The 19,242-nt window shown below is 46.4% G+C and overlaps 1 protein-coding gene across 8 annotated transcripts in view; it reads right to left on the bottom strand.

The window, feature by feature from the left end:
* Positions 1–19,242, bottom strand: part of EP400 (E1A binding protein p400) — a 94,782-nt gene that overhangs the window by 44,396 nt on the left and 31,144 nt on the right. For 3 of the 8 annotated variants that reach the window (XM_066260868.1, XM_066260869.1, XM_066260875.1), the window contains 11 exons: positions 17,988–18,078; positions 16,486–16,593; positions 15,648–16,030; positions 13,328–13,618; positions 12,444–12,629; positions 12,135–12,275; positions 11,616–11,694; positions 10,821–10,867; positions 10,406–10,463; positions 9,913–10,002; positions 376–483 (listed from right to left, as the gene is read on the bottom strand). In XM_066260868.1, coding sequence (XP_066116965.1) covers positions 376–483; positions 9,913–10,002; positions 10,406–10,463; positions 10,821–10,867; positions 11,616–11,694; positions 12,135–12,275; positions 12,444–12,629; positions 13,328–13,618; positions 15,648–16,030; positions 16,486–16,593; positions 17,988–18,078 — 1,582 coding nt within the window. The remainder of the gene's footprint in view (positions 1–375; positions 484–9,912; positions 10,003–10,405; positions 10,464–10,820; positions 10,868–11,615; positions 11,695–12,134; positions 12,276–12,443; positions 12,630–13,327; positions 13,619–15,647; positions 16,031–16,485; positions 16,594–17,987; positions 18,079–19,242) is intronic. The other 5 variants (XM_066260867.1, XM_066260870.1, XM_066260871.1 and 2 more) reach the window with 3 other exon arrangements.

Below are 19,242 nucleotides of genomic sequence, written 5' to 3'. Positions count from 1 at the left end.
AAGAGTGGAGTTTGGTGCAATGTGTGTCTGGAACGTCCAATTAAACTCCATAAAACCACTAGGTTAAATAGCACAACCTGAGTAAGTGCAATAAACATCTTGGTTCATAAAATGACTTTCTTAAATCCAGATAAAAATTAACTGCTCACAACTTGGTCAATGGCTCCGATGGCTGTGCCAAGCTTATGAACATAAATAGAAACCAAAGAATTTAACAGAAAGCCACCTGATACATAATCATATATCAAATAATCTCCAACTTTTTCTTTCATCTGACTGAAAGGAGACAGAGGTGGTGTTTAAACCACTCAGGCGCTCGTCCCCTGAAAGTGTGCCGTGTTGTGAGATGCATTCCCTCAGGATGCCAGGACGGACCTTCCTCCTCACTGGTCTCCCCTCCGTCGGGCAAAGGCTGGGGCCACTGGAAGCTTGGCAGGAAGGCACCTTCATACAACTTCACCAGGTCAGTGAGGGGCAGCTCCGCTGGAAAGGACGGCAGGGAACAGGTGGTTACTTGACAGCAGTGGTTCTCAACCCCTTTAGACTGGGGACCAATGAAAACAGGAGAATTGTTTTGGGGACTGCTAAGGCAGAAATTGCCCCTGAACATAAGTGAATTTGACTAAGAACACTGGATCTATCGTCGTTGCACAACATCAGTGTTTACCTCTTCCACCACCCGGCATGGAATTTCTGGTGGACTGGTCCGCGGGCCAGCAGTTGAAAACTCTGCTTTACAGCAATTGTGCAAGCTGGCTGAAGCATCTCTGAGAGTCAGTGCACAATTCATTCCCAATCACAGGAGCACCACCTTACATGCCGCAGTACCAGCGAGCAAGGGCAGCAGTGAGCACGGGCAGTGGCACCACTGTCCTAGAACCACTGTGGCAGCTAAAGGCCTTTAAAACATTCCCCCGACCTCCTATTTCCCACTCCCACAAGTCAGTCCAGGGATAACTAGAGGTTGGGTCCAGAATCATGTCCACACGCTGCACATGTAGTCACACTTAAACCTGTGACATGTGAGCTTTACTGCCTGTATATTCTTTTTCTAAAGTCTGTGGTCAAAATACTAAATGCCACATGAGTGTGCCCTGATATTAAGGCACTGACATCAAACACTGATCAGAACCTAGCGGCTGCATCTGCTCATGACTTAAAACAGGTCACTAGCGGGGTAGATGGCAGCAGAGTAGGCGGATGCACAGACGCCCAGCTCTCAACACCAAACTGGAATACAAATCATTTTAGGAAAAATCAGCATGAAAAAGCAACACTGAACTGCAAGAACAGCTCTCAAAAACCAAGGAGCAAAGAGGAAGCCACAATAATCCTGGTAAGGAGTGCCTGAATCTCCTCTGCTTACAGGAACGGAAGGGGGGGGGGGGGGTGAGGCTGAGAGCCCGGAGAGGATTTCACAGAGGAAAAAGAGCAGAAACTACTGCTCACAGCCACTTACCTGGCGACCAGGAAGCAAGGTGGGTTGAAAAGACCAGCTTATCTCCCAAGTGGAAAGGACAGGGAGAGGGACAGACTGTGAGGGGCTAAGGTATGCAAGAAATGAAAATAAAAAAGCTGACTCATTCGTGCTGGAGGCGGCTATAGCTGGGGGAGGGACTGAACCTTTCACAAAACAGAGCTGAAGTGCTTCCGGATCAGAGATCTCCAGACATCTATCCAGCTCCAATCAGCACAATAAGACACAGCTGAAAACAAGAAGTGGGGAGGAGGGGCAGTAACTCAGGTCTCCATGGAGATCTGAGATACACCTCCCCCTACTGAAGCTGAGAAAAAACCCTGCCCCCAGTGAGATTAGTTGGTGGAAGAGACCTTCAGCATCTCAGGTTACACCCACAGCATTCCTGGTTACAGTTTCAAGGAAGCCCCCTGCTGAGATCAGTTAACAAGACTATCACCTGTTAAGAAAACAAACAAATCAAGACTTCAAAACTGCCCAAATCCAAAAGTGGATTACAAATAATAGCCGATACCAACCCAAGAAGACCTAGAAATAACACAACTAAAAACTGGAGGCAGACAACACCAAGCCTAGACTCAATCAACTCTACAAATAAAACACCATGATGAGAAGACAAAGGAGTGCAACCCAAATGAAACCACAAGAGACACCTTTGAGAGATGAGCTGAGTGATATGGAAATAATCAAACTTCCAGATGTGGAGTTCAAAATAATGATTGTAAGGATGCTTAGGGATCTTAGAACAACAATGGAGGGGCAGTTTGAAAACCTAAATAAAGAAATAGCAAGTATAAAAAAGAACCAGTCGGAGATGACAAATACAATATCAGAAATAAAGACCACAATGGAAGGAATTAAAAACAGGATAGATAGAGCAGAGGATCGAATCAGCGAGTTAGAGGACAACTGGAATGAAGGCATGAAAGCAGAGAAGAAAAGAGAAAAGAGACTCAAAAAGTCAGAGGAAACTCTTAGAGAGCTCTGTGACAACATGAAGAGAAATAACATCCGCATCATAGGGGTTCCTGAAGAAGAAGAAAAGGAACAAGGAATAGAGATGTTGTTCAATCATATCATAGCTGAAAATTTCCCTAAATTAATGCAAGAGAAACTCTCACAAGTCCAAGAAGCACAGAGGACTCCATTAAAGAGAAACCCAAAGAAACCTACACCAAGACACATCATAATTAAAATACCAAAGCTAAGCGATAAAGAGAAAATATTAAAAGCTGCAAGAGAAAAAAAAGTTATCACCTACAAAGGAGCCCCCATAAGGATGACATCCGACTTCTCAACAGAAACACTTGAGGCCAGAAGGGAATGGCAAGAAATATTCAAAGTAATGCAGAACAAGAACCTACAACCAAGACTACTTTATCCAGCAAGGCTATCATTTAAAATCAAAGGAGAAATAAAAAGCTTCCCAGACAAAAAACAACTCAAGGAATTCATTACAACCAAACCAATGCTGCAGGAAATGTTAAGGGGCCTGTTGTAAACAGATCAAAGTGGGAAAAGAATATAGCAAAAAAAGGAATACACCTTTAAAGAAGAAAATGGCAATAAACAACTACATATCAATAATAACCTTAAATGTAAATGGATTAAATGATCCAATCAAAAGACATAGGGTAGCTGTGTGGATAAGAAAACAGGACCCGAACATATGTTGTCTACAAGAGACACACCTTAGAACAAAAGACACACATAGATTGAAGGTAAAAGGATGGAAAAAAACATTTCATGCAAACGGAATGAAAAAAAAGCTGGGGTAGCAATACTTATATCAGACAAATTGGACTTTAAAACAAAGGATATAGTAAGAGATAAAGAAGGCCACTACATAATGATAAAGGGAGTAATCCAACAGGAAGATATAACTATTATAAATATCTATGCACCTAATATAGGAGCACCCAAATATATAAAACAGACTTTGATGGATTTAAAGGGCGAGATCAACAGCGATACTGTAATAGTAGGGGATTTCAATACCCCACTAACATCACTTGATAGATCCTCAAGAAAGAAAATTAACTAAGAAACAGCAGACTTATTTATTGGAAACACTAGATCAACTCGATTTAATAGATATCTTCAGAACCTTTCACCCTAAAGCAACAGAATATACATTCTTTTCAAGTGCTCATGGTACATTCTCTAGGATAGACCACATGTTAGGGCACAAAAGTGCTCTCAACAAATTTAAGAAGACTGAAATCATTTTAAGCACTTTCTCCGATCACAACGGCATGAAACTAGAAATGAATCACAACAGAAAAGCTCAAAAATTCTCAAACACATGGAAACTAAATAGCAGGGTGTTAAATAATGAATGGATTAAGAATGAGATCAAAGAAGAAATAAAAAAATTCCTAGAAACTAATGACAATGAGCATACAACAACTCAAAATTTATGGGACACAGCGAAAGCAGTGCTGAGAGGGAAGTTCATAGCACTACAGGCACACTTTCAGAAGCTAGAAAAAGCTGAAATAAACAACTTAACCCTGCATCTAAAAGAATTAGAAAAAGAACAGCAAGTAAAGCCCAAATGTAGTAGAAGGAAGGAAATAATAAATATCAGAGCAGAAATAAATGACATAGAGGCTAAAGAAACAATACAGAGGATCAATGAAACTAGGAGCTGGTTCTTTGAAAAGGTAAACAAGATTGATGAACCTTTAAGTAGACTCACCAAGAAAAAGAGAGAGAGGACTCAAATAAATAAAATTAGAAATGAGAGAGGAGAAATAACTGACACAACAGAAATACAAAATATTGTAAGAAAATACTATGAAGAACTGTATGCCAAAAAACTAGACAACCTAGATGAAATGGACAAATTCCTTGAAACATACAATCTTCCAAAAATCAATCTGGAAGAATCAGAAAACCTAAACAGACTGATTACAATAAATGAGATCGAAACAGTTATCAAAAAACTCCCAACAAAGAAAAGTCCGGGGCCCGATGGCTTCACAACGGAATTCTACCAAATATTCAAAGAAGAACTAACTCCTATCCTTCTCAAACTATTTCAAAAAATTCAAGAGGAAGGAAGACTTCCAAGCTCCTTTTATGAGGCGAGCATAATTCTGATTCCAAAACCAGGCAAAGACAACACAAAGAAAGAAAATTATAGGCCAATATCTCTGATGAATATAGATGCTAAAATCCTCAACAAAATATTAGCAAACCGGATCCAACAATATATGGAAAAAATCATACACCATAATCAAGTGGGATTTATTCTGGGGAGGCAAAGCTGGTACAATATTCGTAAATCAATCAATGTGATTCATCACATAAACAAAAAGGAGAAAAACCATATGATAATTTCAATAGATGCAGAAAAAGCATTTGATAAAATCCAGCACCCATTCATGATCAAAACTCTCAGCAAAGTGGGAATACAGGGAACATACCTCAACATGATAAAAGCCATCTATGAGAAACCCACAGCCAACATCATACTCAATGGGAAAAAATTAAAAGCAATACCCTTAAGATCAGGAACAAGGCAGGGGTGCCCCCTTTCACCACTCTTATTTAACATAGTCCTGGAAGTCCTAGCCACAGCAATCAGACAAGAAGAAGAAATAAAAGGCATTCAAGTTGGAAAAGAAGAAGTAAAACTATCATTATTTGCAGATGATATGATATTGTATATAGAAAACCCTAAAGTCTCAGTCAAAAAACTACTGGACCTGATAAATAAATTCAGCAAAGTGGCAGGATATAAAATCAATACTCAGAAATCAGAAGCATTTTTATACACCAACAATGAACAGTCTGAAAGAGAAATCAAAGAATCAATCCCCTTTACCATTGCAACCAAAAAAATAAAGTACCTAGGAGTAAACTTAACCAAGGAGACTAAAGACTTGTACTCGGAAAATTACAAAACATTGATAAAAGAAATCAAGGAAGATACAAACAAGTGGAAGCATATACCGTGCTCATGGTTAGGAAGAATAAACATCATTAAAATGTCTATATTACCCAAAGCAATGTATAAATTCAATGCAATACCAATTAAAATACCAATGACATACTTCAAAGATATAGAACACATATTCCAAAAATTTATATGGAACCAAAAGAGGACACGAATAGCCTCAGCAATCTTAAAAAAGAATAAAGTGGGAGGTATCACACTTCCTGATATCAAGTTATACTACAAGGCCGTTGTACTCAAAACAGCCTGGTACTGGCATAAGAACAGGCATATAGATCAATGGAACAGAACAGGGAACCCAGAAATAAACCCACAGTTCTATGGACAACTGATATTTGACAAAGGAGGTAAGGAAATACAATGGAGTAAAGACAGCCTCTTTAACAAATGGTGTTGGGAAAATTGGACAGCTACCTGCAAAAAAATGAAACTAGATCACCAGCTTACACCACTCACAAAAATAAACTCAAAATGGATAAAAGACTTAAATGTAGGCCGTGAAACCATAAGCATCTTAGAAGAAAACATAGGCAGTAAGCTCTCCGACATCTCTCGGAGCAATATATTTGCTGATTTATCTCCACGGGGAAGTGAAATAAAAGACAGGATAAACAAATGGGACTATATCAAACTAAAAAGCTTTTGCACAGCTAAAGACAACAAGAACAGAATAAAAAGACAAACTACACAATGGGAGAACATATTTGACAATACGTCTGATAAGGGGTTAATAACCAAAATTTATAAAGAACTTGTAAAACTTAGTACCAGGAAGACAAACAACCCAATCCAAAAATGGGCAAAAGAGATGAATAGACACTTCTCCAAAGAGGACATACAGATGGCCAATAGGCATATGAAAAAATGCTCAACATCACTAATCATTAGAGAAATGCAAATTAAAACCACAATGAGATATCACCTCACACCCGTCAGAATGGCGCTTATCAACAAAACAACACAGAATAAGTGCTGGCGAGGATGTGGAGAAAAGGGAACCCTCCTGCACTGCTGGTGGGAATGCAGACTGGTGCAGCCTCTGTGGAAAACAGTATGGAGATTCCTCAAAAAACTGAAAATCGAACTGCCTTTTGACCCAGCTATCCCACTTTTAGGAATATACCCCAAGGACACCATAGAACAGCTCGAAAAGGAGAAATGCACCCGCATGTTTGTGGCAGCATTGTTCACAATAGCGAAGACCTGGAAACAGCCCAAGTGTCCGTCAGAGGACGAGTGGATTAAAAAGCTTTGGTACATATATACTATGGAATACTACTTAGCCATAAGAAATGATGACATCGGATCATTTACAATAACATGGATGGACCTTGACAACATTATATGGAGTGAAATAAGTAAATCAGAAAAAAAACTAAGATGAATCCATACATAGAAGGGACATAAAAATGAGACTCAGAGACATGAACAAGAATGCGATGGCAACAGGGGCGGGGGGTTGGGGGAGGGGGTTGGGGTGAAGAAGGAGAGAGGGGTTAGGGGAGGGGAGGGGCACAAAGAAAACCAGATAGAAGGTGACAGAAGATAATCTAACTTTGGGGGAGGGGTATACAGCACAATCAAATGTCAAAATAATCTAGAGATATTTTCTCTCAACATATGTACCCTGATTTATCAATGTCACTGCATTAAATTTAATAAAAAAAAAAAAAAAAACAGTCACCAGCCTGGGCTGAAGGCTGTGGACTTGGTGTGGGTGTCTCAGTGCTTCACAACCAAGTGCTGGGACCTCTGCAAACACACATCACAGGACGGCTGAGGGGAACATGGGAATCACATGAAAACGGCGACACAGGTAATGCAGCCAGGGCTCTTGGGACACATTTAACACATATAAACTAGAAAGTGTAAAGGGAGAAAATACTCCCCTTAGACAGAAAAATAAAGACTTCAATTAGATTTTTAAAAATGCACAACACCTACATGAAGAAAGCGCCCAAAGGAACGAGGACCCTGAGAGGAGCCCCCGCAGGTGGCACCGCCTGTCAACAGAGGAGGCTCAGCATTGTGGAGGCGGCAGAACTGGCCCCAAGGGCGCTGCTCCGGTGCTCACAGTGCATGCAGTGCCTACACAGGCCAGGCCTGTCTTGGGTGACTGCCAGGAGGTATGGAATGACAGGAAGTGGCTTGCTCTGGGAAGACCAGCCACTATGCCACAACATAGGGACGCTCAAACAGCCCCACGGGGAAGTCCCCACATGAGAAACAGCTTGCTGGCCACAGCCCACAGGCCTGGTAGCTAGTGGGGTGAGCCACATGGATGGAGGCTGAGAAGACCCAACCAGAAGCCCCTGGCCATGCAGCTCCCAATCCCTGATGGACAAGGAGGGGTGGGCACACTGGCGCAGTTACCATGGCAATGCTCAGTGGGGTCAGTGAGTTTTATAAGGACACAAATAGTGCAATGAACGGCTCAGAGAAGTCACGCAACAGTGAGTGTGACAAGTGACTGAAGTCACCCCCTGGTACACTGCTTTTCCGCTGACAGCATCCCTTTCTAGCCTGGGACAAGCCAAGCATGCCCAGCACCTCCGGCCCACACATCACTGCTGAAGTGATGAAAGGACCAGGTTATAAAGGGAAAACCATCCTTCCTCAGGGATGAAGAGCTCAAAGCACAGAATTAACATGAAGCTCAGCAAAGTCTCTGGATAGAAGATCAATACATAAAAATTAACTGCATTTCTACAAAACAGCAACAAATCAGAAATGTTATCTTTTCAGAATTACCATTTACCACAACTTCAGAATGACAGGGTGGGGTAGAAGTAGGTTTACAGTTGTAAGTACATGAAACTCAGTTTATGGTTGTATCATCATTTTCTTCCATACAAACAACTATAATCCTACTTTCGCCCTACCCTGCACATATACCTAAAAAGAAGTGATAAAAACACGCCACAGTGACATTTCACTGAAAGCTGTTTGGGCCCAAGTACATGGACAGGTGTGTGTGTGTGTGTACTACAGGCAGGAAAAGCTCAACTTACTTACAACACAATTTCCATCAACACCAAGTTCAACTAGCTTCAGGTCAAAATGCCCCACTGGTATTCTGTGACACTTGGGCCCAGCACTTTGGGGACCTACCATGTGGCCTGGCACTGAATGTCAGGAAGAACGTGGGCTTGTCACCTGCCCTGTGACAGGTAGTTATCCTTTTCAGAATGAAGAGAAATTATACTCTTACTTCACAGCCTGACCAGGCAGTGGCGCAGTGGATAGAGCATCAGACTGGGATGCAGAAGACCCAGGTTCAAGACCCCGAGGTCGCCAGCTTGAGCGTGGGCTCATCTGGTTTGAGCAAAAATTCACCAGCTTGGACCCAAGGTTGCTGGCTCAAGCAAGAGGTTACTTGGTCTGCCGAAGGCCCATGGTCAAGGCACATATGAGAAAGCAATCAATGAATAACTAAGGTGTCGCAATGCACAACGAAAAACTAATGATTGATGCTTCTCATCTCTCCGTTCCTGTCTATCTGTTCCTGTCTATCCCTCACTCTGACTCTCAGTCTCTGTAAAAAAATAAAATAAAATAAAAATTACTTCACATATTACTGAGAGACAAAAGCAATTCTTGATGGGTTAGGGACATGCACATGAGAATAAAAACACAAATTTTAGCTACAGGAAGACATCCTTGTGATCTAGAGTTGTTTACTTTTAAATAAAAAAGGTTGATCAAGTCAACTACACTAAAATGAAGACACCTGTTCATCAAAAGGTGCAGGAAGAGAATGAAAATGGGGAAAGGCCACTGCCACACATATAACTGTTGAAGAATTCATGTGCAGGACATATAAGGAATACTGAAAAGAAAGCCCCAAACTAGAACGGGCAAAGACGAGGAGGAGCCCCAGGAAGAGATGCCGCTGCTCACCCCCACATGAGCAGAAAGGCTCCCGTCTGACACCAAGCGCTCCTGAGATGAAGAGCTTGCTGCAACCACTCGAGCCAAAACTGGGTGCCACCTTTTCAAGCTGGTAGGTATGCACATGCCCTCCAGCTGGCCCTCCACTGCGAGCACGGGAAACATGGATGCCCAGCAACAGCCCCAGACTCCCAGGGACAGGCTTGCAGGAAGAGTCCGCGCAGCAGTGAGACTACATACACACAACAGTGAGAAATGAACACGGAGCAGAGCTGACTGAGAAGGCTAGTGAACCTACGGCAGGGCGTCTGCACCAGGCTTTGACACACAAGCCAAGCAGCGTGTTTAGGGACGTACACAAGTGCTGGAGAACAGAGCTGTGAGGCAACACGCAGACTCCCAGGTGCAAGCACGGAGAGGACGAGGGGTGAGGCGGGTCCTCGGTGCTCTCCACGCTCAGCAGCATGGCAGGCCACAAGTGGACGCACTGGGAGCCTCTCTATCTCACACAACTGTTTACATGTTTGTTGTACTGACTCAACATTCACCAGGGTGCTCCAGTAGAGTGCCCATGGCCTACCTTCCTTGGCCAGATTAGACAGTTCTGTCTGGTGGTCCACAGGCCCTTCGTTTGCTTCCTCCTCTTCAATTGTCTCCTCCTCATCTTCCACTGCAACGGGGACCGTCAAACGTCAGTGAGACTGACGACACCTCATCAGACACTACATGGCTTCTCAGCTGCGTAAGCACTAAGCCTTTAGGTCAGGTCTGGACACTGGAGCCCACATTTTCCCTTCCATCTCTGTGGGAGACACAGCCTGCTGTTCCTTACATGACACGTCCACTCAGGCAGGCCATGGAGTACGGGGAGCTTGTCCACCTGCTAGCCTAGCCCACTGCAAAGAATGCACACATGTGCTCCCTAGGGTCACTATGGCTCTGCCATCACCCACATCCACAAGACCCCAGCCATTGCCCAGTTGACCACTTCTGGTCATGGCCACAATGAGTGGGCACCTGCTTGTGAGTGCAGGGCCCTCCCAAGGGGACAGCAAAGGGCACCAGGGACAGACCTTCATCATCAGTAAGGGACGTGCTTGCTTTCCGTTTCCTTCCAGGTACTCCCGAATCCTGAAACAGGATAAAAACCACAAACACATGATCCAAAAGCATAGGATTGAAACCAAAGCAGAAATGTTTTCGATGTGTACATTGGAAGATGCTGAGAGTCCATGACAAGCGTGTTACCATCAGACCTCCAATCACAGGAAAGGCCTAGATAGCGGAAGAACATTAAGCCCACAAGCTCTCTGCACCTTAAACTCGGGAGCCTAACGTGACAGCAGCTGTTTTCTCCCCAAGACAGAATGACTGTACGAGGGAGTAAAACCGCAATCTCCAAGTCTCTCCAGATGAAGACAGCTCTGTTGTACAGATGGCCCACACTGTTCCCACTCTCACCCGATGCTGTGACAGCCCCAAACTCACCACACTTTCTGGCAACACATCCAGTCCCTTGGGTCTCAGGTCCTTTCCTAGAGAGACAAGCAACAGATCCACGCTCACTACAGCTGTGGAGACGACCTTCCTTCCACACTTCAGGGGTGTCTCTGCGCATCTAGGCCATGCCCTGCTGCCATCTCCTCTGTTGAGACAGCAAGGCAAGTCCCTCCTCCCTCCTGGTGACCCAGGGCGGCAATGTACCAAGTGCACAGGCAGCTCTCAGCCCTCAGCACTGAGACCTCTGCAGGAACCCAGAAATGTCTCCGATCTAGAGAGGCACAGAGGAGCTAACAGCAAGACTCCTTATGACCTATCTGGCATTACAGCTCTGTGACTTCAGCAGTGCCCACCTCTCCAGCTCAGTTTCCTATCAGTGACAGGGTGGTCACCATGCCTGCCCCACCCAGGATGCCATGTTGTTGGGCCTGGCCCACACTGCTGTGTAATGCAGTGAGGCAGTGGACCAGCCACACACATCCTCCACGGGGCACACGCCTGGGGAGTCCACCTCCCTGTCCAGAGACACACTTAGACCTCAATTCTGAGAGCACCCCGAAGCTGATCAACCCGGGGGCTCTGCCTCACCAGCAAATCTCAGAAAGAGCAGAAATATGTGGTTAGAGCAGATGCACCAAGAGCAACCTGACCATCAGGCACCACAAGGTCACACACAGCTGGTGAGCACACGGCATCTACCCTGTCATCACGTGTCCAGTGAGCACAGAATTGGGACAAAGTATAATTCAGAAAAGGTAAAGCATTTTAAAAAACGTATCATACCCCTCCTGGAGACTTTCTGTAAATGTAAGGCCTTCTTCCTTTTTTCCTCTAATTCAACTTGTAGTTTTATTTCCACAACCTAAACACAGGTGTTAAACACAGCGGGATGTCACTGAGGATGCACGCCGATGCAGCTCAAGGATGTTGTGGCAGACACGAGCTCTCAGGTGGGGTCTGCAGTTGGCTGCGGGTGTGCTCTAACGGCATCTACCCCAGTCCACAGGGTGATGACATCAGGGTTTTAGAAAGGAAGGGGGAGCAGCAGCAAAGGGTCCTGGCAGGAGCTCCCCAGTGACCCACCCCGCCCTCCAGGAACCAAGGGAAGGCCTCTCAGGGAGCAGTGGACATAGTGCAGCGCAGGCGCAGCCATGGCCAAGCCAGAACCCTTCCAGGGTGCCGCAGTCTGAGGGCCGCGTGTGGGACCCACCTTGCACACCTTCCTCAGTGACCCCATGGGCTCTGCTCACTGCCAGCCCCGACCGCCTAGGTCTCAGGACTTCGTTAGAGCGTCAGGTTTACCTGTTCAATATTTGACCAGAAATACTCTATCTCTCTGGCGGTGGAGGCAGCGATGCGTCTCAACCGGCTCTGCTCCTCTTTCTTGCCCCATTCTTCGCGAAGTTTCTTCTCCTCGTGGTGACGCGCCACTGTCCTGACAAGCTAGCACAAAAGGTCAAGGATGGCAGGTTTTAGTCTGTGTTATATCATGCTGAAAGACATGTATTCAGCCCAGGGTGACACAACCACAGTGAGGTGCAGCCCATGTGCTCTGAGGGCTGCTGGAGGCTGGGCGGTGAGTAAGCTGACAACCGCAGGCCCATCCCCCACCTTCTTGGCGGCGGCCACCTTCCAGCGCCGCTCCTGGGCGAAGTCGGTGGCCATCCACTGCATCTCCTCCAGCAGGTAGTCCCATTGTGCACGGGGGCGTGGGGCCTCCTGCAGCTTTGGCAGCCGCCTCAGGGACCACAGGCCCTCCTTCCTCAGCTCGGCTATCCGCTGATGGATTTGGTTTTCCTGCAGGGAAGGGGAAGCACGTGATCATTATCTGCGTTCCTCTCAGAATCCACATCTGTGAGACCTACTACGTAGCGGCCTCAGGAGCAAAAGTAAAACGCAGACACAAGGTTAGAAGGAACTGACGGGCAACTGTCTGAAGCCTCAGAAGCTGAAGCCACGATCCTGCCATCTCAGAACCGTGGCCTAGGCCCACGCTCACACTTATGAGGAAAACAACACAACCTGAATCTGCTTTGACCTCTCTGGGAAGGTGGAGACCAAATAAGACTGGCCACATGGGCTGGGTCAGGACAAGGACAAGGAGCACCAGGTCCCTCAGAGCCCACTGACTTTGCTTTGGTTCTTTCAGTTTCTCCAATGAACAGAATAACTGCCTAACCCCCCAACAAACCGCAAGAGCCATCAGCTAGGCTGTAAGCCTCACCGACCCGGACGCCCTGAGTGCTATCCCCAGCTTCATGACACCTGCTGCCTCCCAGCCCCTCACTTGCATGTAGCCTGTGATGACAGCAGCCCAGACCGCTGGCTTCAGCACAGAAGAGACTCTACTGAGTCTCCCTCCCCCAGGACAGGTCACATGACTGCTTTCAACTGGGATCACAAAGAACGCCGACCAATCTCACTGTTGGGTGTGCCGCTGTACCCCAAGATGACAGCAGCTACGCATCATGGGTTGGAAGGTGCCAGTCCCTCACCAGTGCCATCTGCTCTGCCAACTTGTCCTGAGAACCATCCTGGGGTGCAGCTGCATTCTGAGCTGGGCTCTGTGGTTTTGAAGAGGCCGACACAGCTGCCCCCGGGGATCGGGAGGTGACTGGAGACAGCGATTTGCTGGCTGCTGAGGATCTGTTCACTGGGGAGGCCCGTGTGGGTGAAGGCCCTGGGCCCGAACCACTGGTAGGAGTGATGGACAAGGTGGAGGAGGTGGGTGGGGGCCGCGAGCAGGGCTGCACAGGGTCTGTGGGTGGTCTCACAGACGCCACCGTCTGGTGGGCAGGAAAGAGAGGACAGGTGAAGACACCGATAGCCCCTCCCCATAGCAACACAAACATACACATGACCCACACAAACCACAGTGACCCAATTAAACCACATCTCCAAAGACAGCCCTGGCCTCAGCTGCTGGCTCAGTGGCTAGAGCGTCGGCCCAGTGTATAGATATCCCAGGTTTGATTCCCTGTCAGGACACACAGAGGTGACCATCTGCTTCTCTCCCCCACCCCTTCCCCTCCCACAGCCAGTTTTGACTGTTTTGAGTGTCAGCCCCTGGCACTGAGGATAGCTTGGTTGGTCCGAATACGTCAGCCTCAAGCACTAAAACTATACTGCTCACAAAAATTATGGGATATTTCAAAATGAATATAAAGCTATAAAATATCCCTAATTTTTGTGAGCAGTATAGCTCGGTAGTCAAGCATGGGTCCCAGACAGGGTTGCCGGGTAGATCCGGTCGGGCACATGCAGGAGTTGGGGTACATGCGGGATTAGGCCTATCTCCCTTCCTTTCACCTGAAAAAAAAATGGTTTAGCCTTCAGCCTTGTCATCATACAAAACCATCTACAACCCCACTATAAAGTATGCTTGTTTACATTATCGTATCTCAGACTTTTCTTCCTTTTTTTGCCTTTTCTAGCCTTTTCTCCTGTTTTTTAAATGATTTTTTCAAAACATTTTCATCATCTTCATCGAGAACTCCCAGATGCTCATTACACCCCTCTCTTGTGGACAGTGAGTGAGTCCGCACTGTGTGGCCTCCACAGCCGGCCGGCTGCAGGTGAGAGTCTTGTCTGTGTGGCCGAGATCATGGCACAGCCAGGGGACCCCCAACCCCGCTGGAGATGGTCGGCTCATTGGGGAGGAAGTGAGGCAAAGAGCAGGGCAGGCCAGGTGCTGTCAGCATGAGGGCTGAGTACAGTGGGTGCCAGCATAGTGGGTCCTGACCTGGACCGTGGGGACACAACTATCGAGGCCGCACCTCCTGTAGCGTGGCCTCATCTTCACATCTGAGTCGGCAGCAGAGGGGGGCTGCTTGGGAGCTGCAGGGCTGCAAAGTCCAGCTCACTGTGCTCCCCAATGTCCTTCCACTCTCTGCCCTCTAGAAAGCCAACCACGCCAATCGAGAAGGATTCTATGGGAGTTTAAAAATCACGTTCCACAGCTGGTCCTCAACAAGGGCATATAAACATATCTGAGCGAAGCTTCAGTGCCACCTGAAGTCAACACGTGTTCACAACAGGACTTGCGGCCGCCAACATCTAAAAAGGCTGCCAACCAGCCCAGAGGTGCCCTCCCACCCGAGGCAGCAGCCTCGACATGCAGCTGCATGAGAGACCTCCACTCAATGTGAGAGGCAGGTCACAGCACCCCCAGTCACTGGTCAAGATACTTGGCCTCTGCGGCCTCAGTCTTTTCACAGGTAAGATAGGGACAATAAAGACTCTTATGTCACGCCCTGGCTGGCTGGCTCAGGCAGTAGAGCATTGGTCCAGCGTGTGTAAGTCCTGGGTTCCCAGTCAGGGCACACAGGAGAAGCGCCCATCTGCTTCTCCACCTCTCCCCCTCTCCTTCCTCTCTGTCTCTCTCTTCCCTTCCCACAGCCAAGGCTCCATTGGAGCAAAGTTGACCCGGGTGCTGAGGATGGCTCCATGGCCTCTGCCTCAGGTGCTAGAATGGCTCCGGTTGCAGTGGAGCAACGCCCCAGATGGGCAGAGCATCACCCCTGGTAGGCATGCTGGGGGGATCCCGGTCGGGCGCATGCGGGAGTCTGTCTGTCTGCCTCCCCACTTCTCACTTAGAAAAATACAAAAAAAAAAAAAAAAGAACCATGTTGTTTCCTGACAATTCATTGACAACTGTGATCACGCATCATACTTATTTTACAAATAAGTCATGTCTCAGTTGCTGGCTGGCTGGTCTCTAACATGGAGGGAGCAGAGAGCAGTGTGTGTGTGTCCTCTTGTTACACGTTCCTTGTCCCCCAGCCCTCATGCAGCAGAGCCCAAGGTCCCAAGTACCTGTGGCTGGGACGGCAGTGCAGGGGCCTGCATCTGTGCCTTCCCAGGTGCTGGGCTGAGCAGGGCTGGCTGGGCAGGCTGTGGCGGCATGGGGAGCTGACTGACGGGGGTTGCAGGGATGGGAGCACTGGGCTGCTGGGCCTTCACGGGCACATGCAGCTGTGTTGGCGGCTCCCCCATCGGTGGCTGTGGTGGGAATTGTAGTGCAGGAGGCAGGGGCGCAGCTGGGAGGCCGGTTGGGGGCAGCCTGCCAGGCAGTGGCGGTGGTGGTGTGTGCAGGCTAGCGGCGTTCTGCACCGGAGGCCCCATGGACGGGTCATACTGCTGCTGGCTTTGCTTCTGTCCAGCCATCTGGGTGGCCTGAGGGGTGGGAGGCATCCCTCCTGCAAGATAGGAAAGGCCCCACCGGCACTGCTCCAGAGCTCAGAAGCATCAACCACGAGTCAGCAGTCACCTCCCATGGCTTGTTACAGTCCTGTCACTCAGAACCATCACATACGCAAATGGGAAATTTAAATGGTGGGAAATCTGAGTTATTTAGATCTACTGCTATAAGTGAGCACACAAAAAGGACAGAAGGCACTGGAGCTTTGCAAGTTAGCACCAAGCAGGACAGTATCGAATAACCGCAGGGGTCCCTACATGGCAGGAACTACAAAAAACAGGAATGGAAAGGAGAGAAGCCAAGGACAAGAAGCGAGACTCATTAAAGGGACAAGAACTAGTCTCCATGAGTCATCACACTGTGTTAACTGCGGCTCGGGAACAACCCAACTTCAGGAGCCACTTTAACCAGCCAGCTCAACTGCACACGCTCCACCCTGCCGCTGGGTCTTACCTTGGACTGTCGGCATTAACTGCTGGAGAGGGACTCCTGTATTCACCCCTGGGTGCTGGAAAACTACCCCTTGGTGACCCACTTCAAGGCGAGATCGCTTAGACTGCTCTAGAATAATTTTCAGAAAAGGTGCAGTTTGATGTAAAAATTAAAACCACAAAAGTAGTAATAAAAACCATAAAACAAAACAAAAAAAACGTGTGTTTTTATAAATTTGAACAGGAAGACCTTTCTATACATGAACCAAAACCCAGAAGCCATAAAACACTGATAAATACAATTTGTTTTCATTAAAAATTTGCAACTATAAGAAAAAGCATCATAAAAAGGCAAAGAACAAGCGACCACCGAAGAGAGAATATTTGCAGCACACATGATGGGCACAGGCTGCCTCACTCGGCGTTCAGAAAGCTCTCACAAGGAACATGGAAAGGATGACGACCAAACAGATGACACAGGCAAGGACCACCAGCTTACAGAGGGACAGAGCCATGAAAGGTTAATAAATGGGAAACGGTTCTGTGCGACCTTATCAAAATTAAATCTGTATCAAAACAAAAGATTTAATTCACCCATCAGATCCACAGACTAAAAGACCGAACGTACTTAATATAATGGCCAAAACATACAAGGACCAGAAGTTGTTGATGGGAGTGGTAACTGGCCCGACCCTCTGGAGGACAACTGAATGCTGCCAATGCTGAGCTGCACGTCTGCTCCAATCTAACAATTTCATTTCTATGAGTTTTTCCTTAAGATGTACTGACAAATGTGTAGGAAAAAACATAAAACTAATGTTCAGCCCTGTGCTGATTATAACAGAAACAAGGTGGTACTAACAAATGGACATTAACCAGGGTCTGGTGAACAAAGAAGGAACTGCCCGTGCAATGGAATACTATGCAGCTACCAAAAAGTATGAGGCCCACGAATGGGAAAGATGGTCAGTAAGTTAATATTAAAGACAACAATATATATATGCTCCCACTTGAGTTTTTTCAGGATGACACATCATAATGCTTACTTGTGGACAGAATGTCTGTGGAAATGCACAAACATTAGGAGCAGTTACTCTGTGGGCAGGAAATACCAAATCAAAGGTAGGCTTACATAACACCTTCTAAACTGTTGAAAACATTTTACATGAAATTTATATTAAGTTTGTAATTTGGAAAAAACAAAACAAAACTCAGTTTGAAAAATTGAATGACAACTTGAAAAAACAGGTGGTTTGACATTCAATCATCATGGGGACTAAAAAGCCCAGAAATGCACTTAGAAATCAAAATTACTTACTCAACAGATGAGCTTATGTACCTTCATACACATGAACATTCATATAAATACTCCCCAAAGAAAGTCTTCTAACTTCCAAAGTAGAAAGAATCAAAACTAGGCTCTAAAGAGTTCATGCTTTAGAAAAACATGGCCACTGAGCTGCGGGCCCCACCGAGAAGCTAGCTGGTTCTAGGGGCCACCTGAGCCTGTGCCCCATGACATACCTGCCGGGGTTCCCGCCTGCTGTCTCTTAAAGGGGTCCGTTTCTATCACACTGCCAGCCCCTGTCGCCAGGGTACCTGCGAGGGCTTGCTGCTGAAAAAAAATTAAAGAATCAGATTTTGATCATTTAAGTGCATTGCAAAAATGAATAAAATTATCATCACCATGAGCACTGACCTCATTTCTTTTTAATAAGAGAAATAGTATCTACCCAACATATTTAAAAATTCATATGCAATGTATATTTATGTATAACAAATAATTTAAAGTTCTAACTTACCTCTGGAAGAAAAAAAAAACACTTGTAAAAGCTCTATCATTCTGGTTTGAAAATGGGACTTCAGATCAGTGCGAGACTATAGCACTCAGACCTGAGCTGGTCTGCACACAGCACAGCAAGAAGGCTGCTGGGGGAACCGGAGTCTGCAACAGACTCCAGCTTAGCCCTCCTGGCCAGCCACACTGCCTGTCACCCTTTATTTCGAAAACAAAAGCTGAATAATAAAAACGAAGGGTGTAACCGTTTTCCTACAGGAAAATGACATTAAAACCCCAATTAACAAATCTGATTAACTTGGATCTTCAAAATGGTGTTTGGACAGTTGGCACCATCCTTGCTCTGTGTAGTGTGTGAAGCAGAGGTCACTGTGGATGTCTGAATGGGAGCTACTAGCCCAGGCAGAGAGCAGAGTCTGGGTACCCACACCTGCCACACCTGTAGTACCCTTGCCATGACACCAAACGCTGAGGATGATGTCAAACAACTGCTGCTCGCTCATTGTTTTAATGATTCAATGACGACCGCTCTACTTAGTGAAGCATTTTCGGTGCAAAAGTTACAGATGCCTAAACAGAGTCACACTATTCCGTAAGGGAGCTGTTGACCTTTATATCCTGAGGAGTGGACATGACAGAGCCCGTTCCAACCAGGCTACAGGCCACTGCCTCCCATGGGGATAGGCTCAGAGTAACTAAAGGGGTAAGTACCCTGTTAAATTTTAGGAAGATGGGGGAGATGGGGAGGGAGGGAAGGAGAGGGAGGGAAGGAGAGAGGGCAGAAGAGAGAATGATTTGAAAAACATGATATGAACAGTGTCATCTCTGGAGATAGAATCACAGGGAATTTATCATCTGCGTGTGTAAACTTTTCTAAATTTTTCAAATGTTTCATAATGAACATATATTACTTATATAATCAAAAGGGCTTTTTAAATAAGAGACTGATGAAGGGCTCTGCATCCAGTAGTGGCCAAGTAA

Source organism: Saccopteryx bilineata, chromosome 2 (genome assembly GCF_036850765.1).
Source record: "Saccopteryx bilineata isolate mSacBil1 chromosome 2, mSacBil1_pri_phased_curated, whole genome shotgun sequence".
In the NCBI taxonomy this organism is placed as follows: domain Eukaryota; kingdom Metazoa; phylum Chordata; class Mammalia; order Chiroptera; family Emballonuridae; genus Saccopteryx; species Saccopteryx bilineata.
The sequence above is the reverse complement of the archived record's forward strand: the minus strand, read 5'-3'. Positions and strand labels throughout refer to the sequence as shown.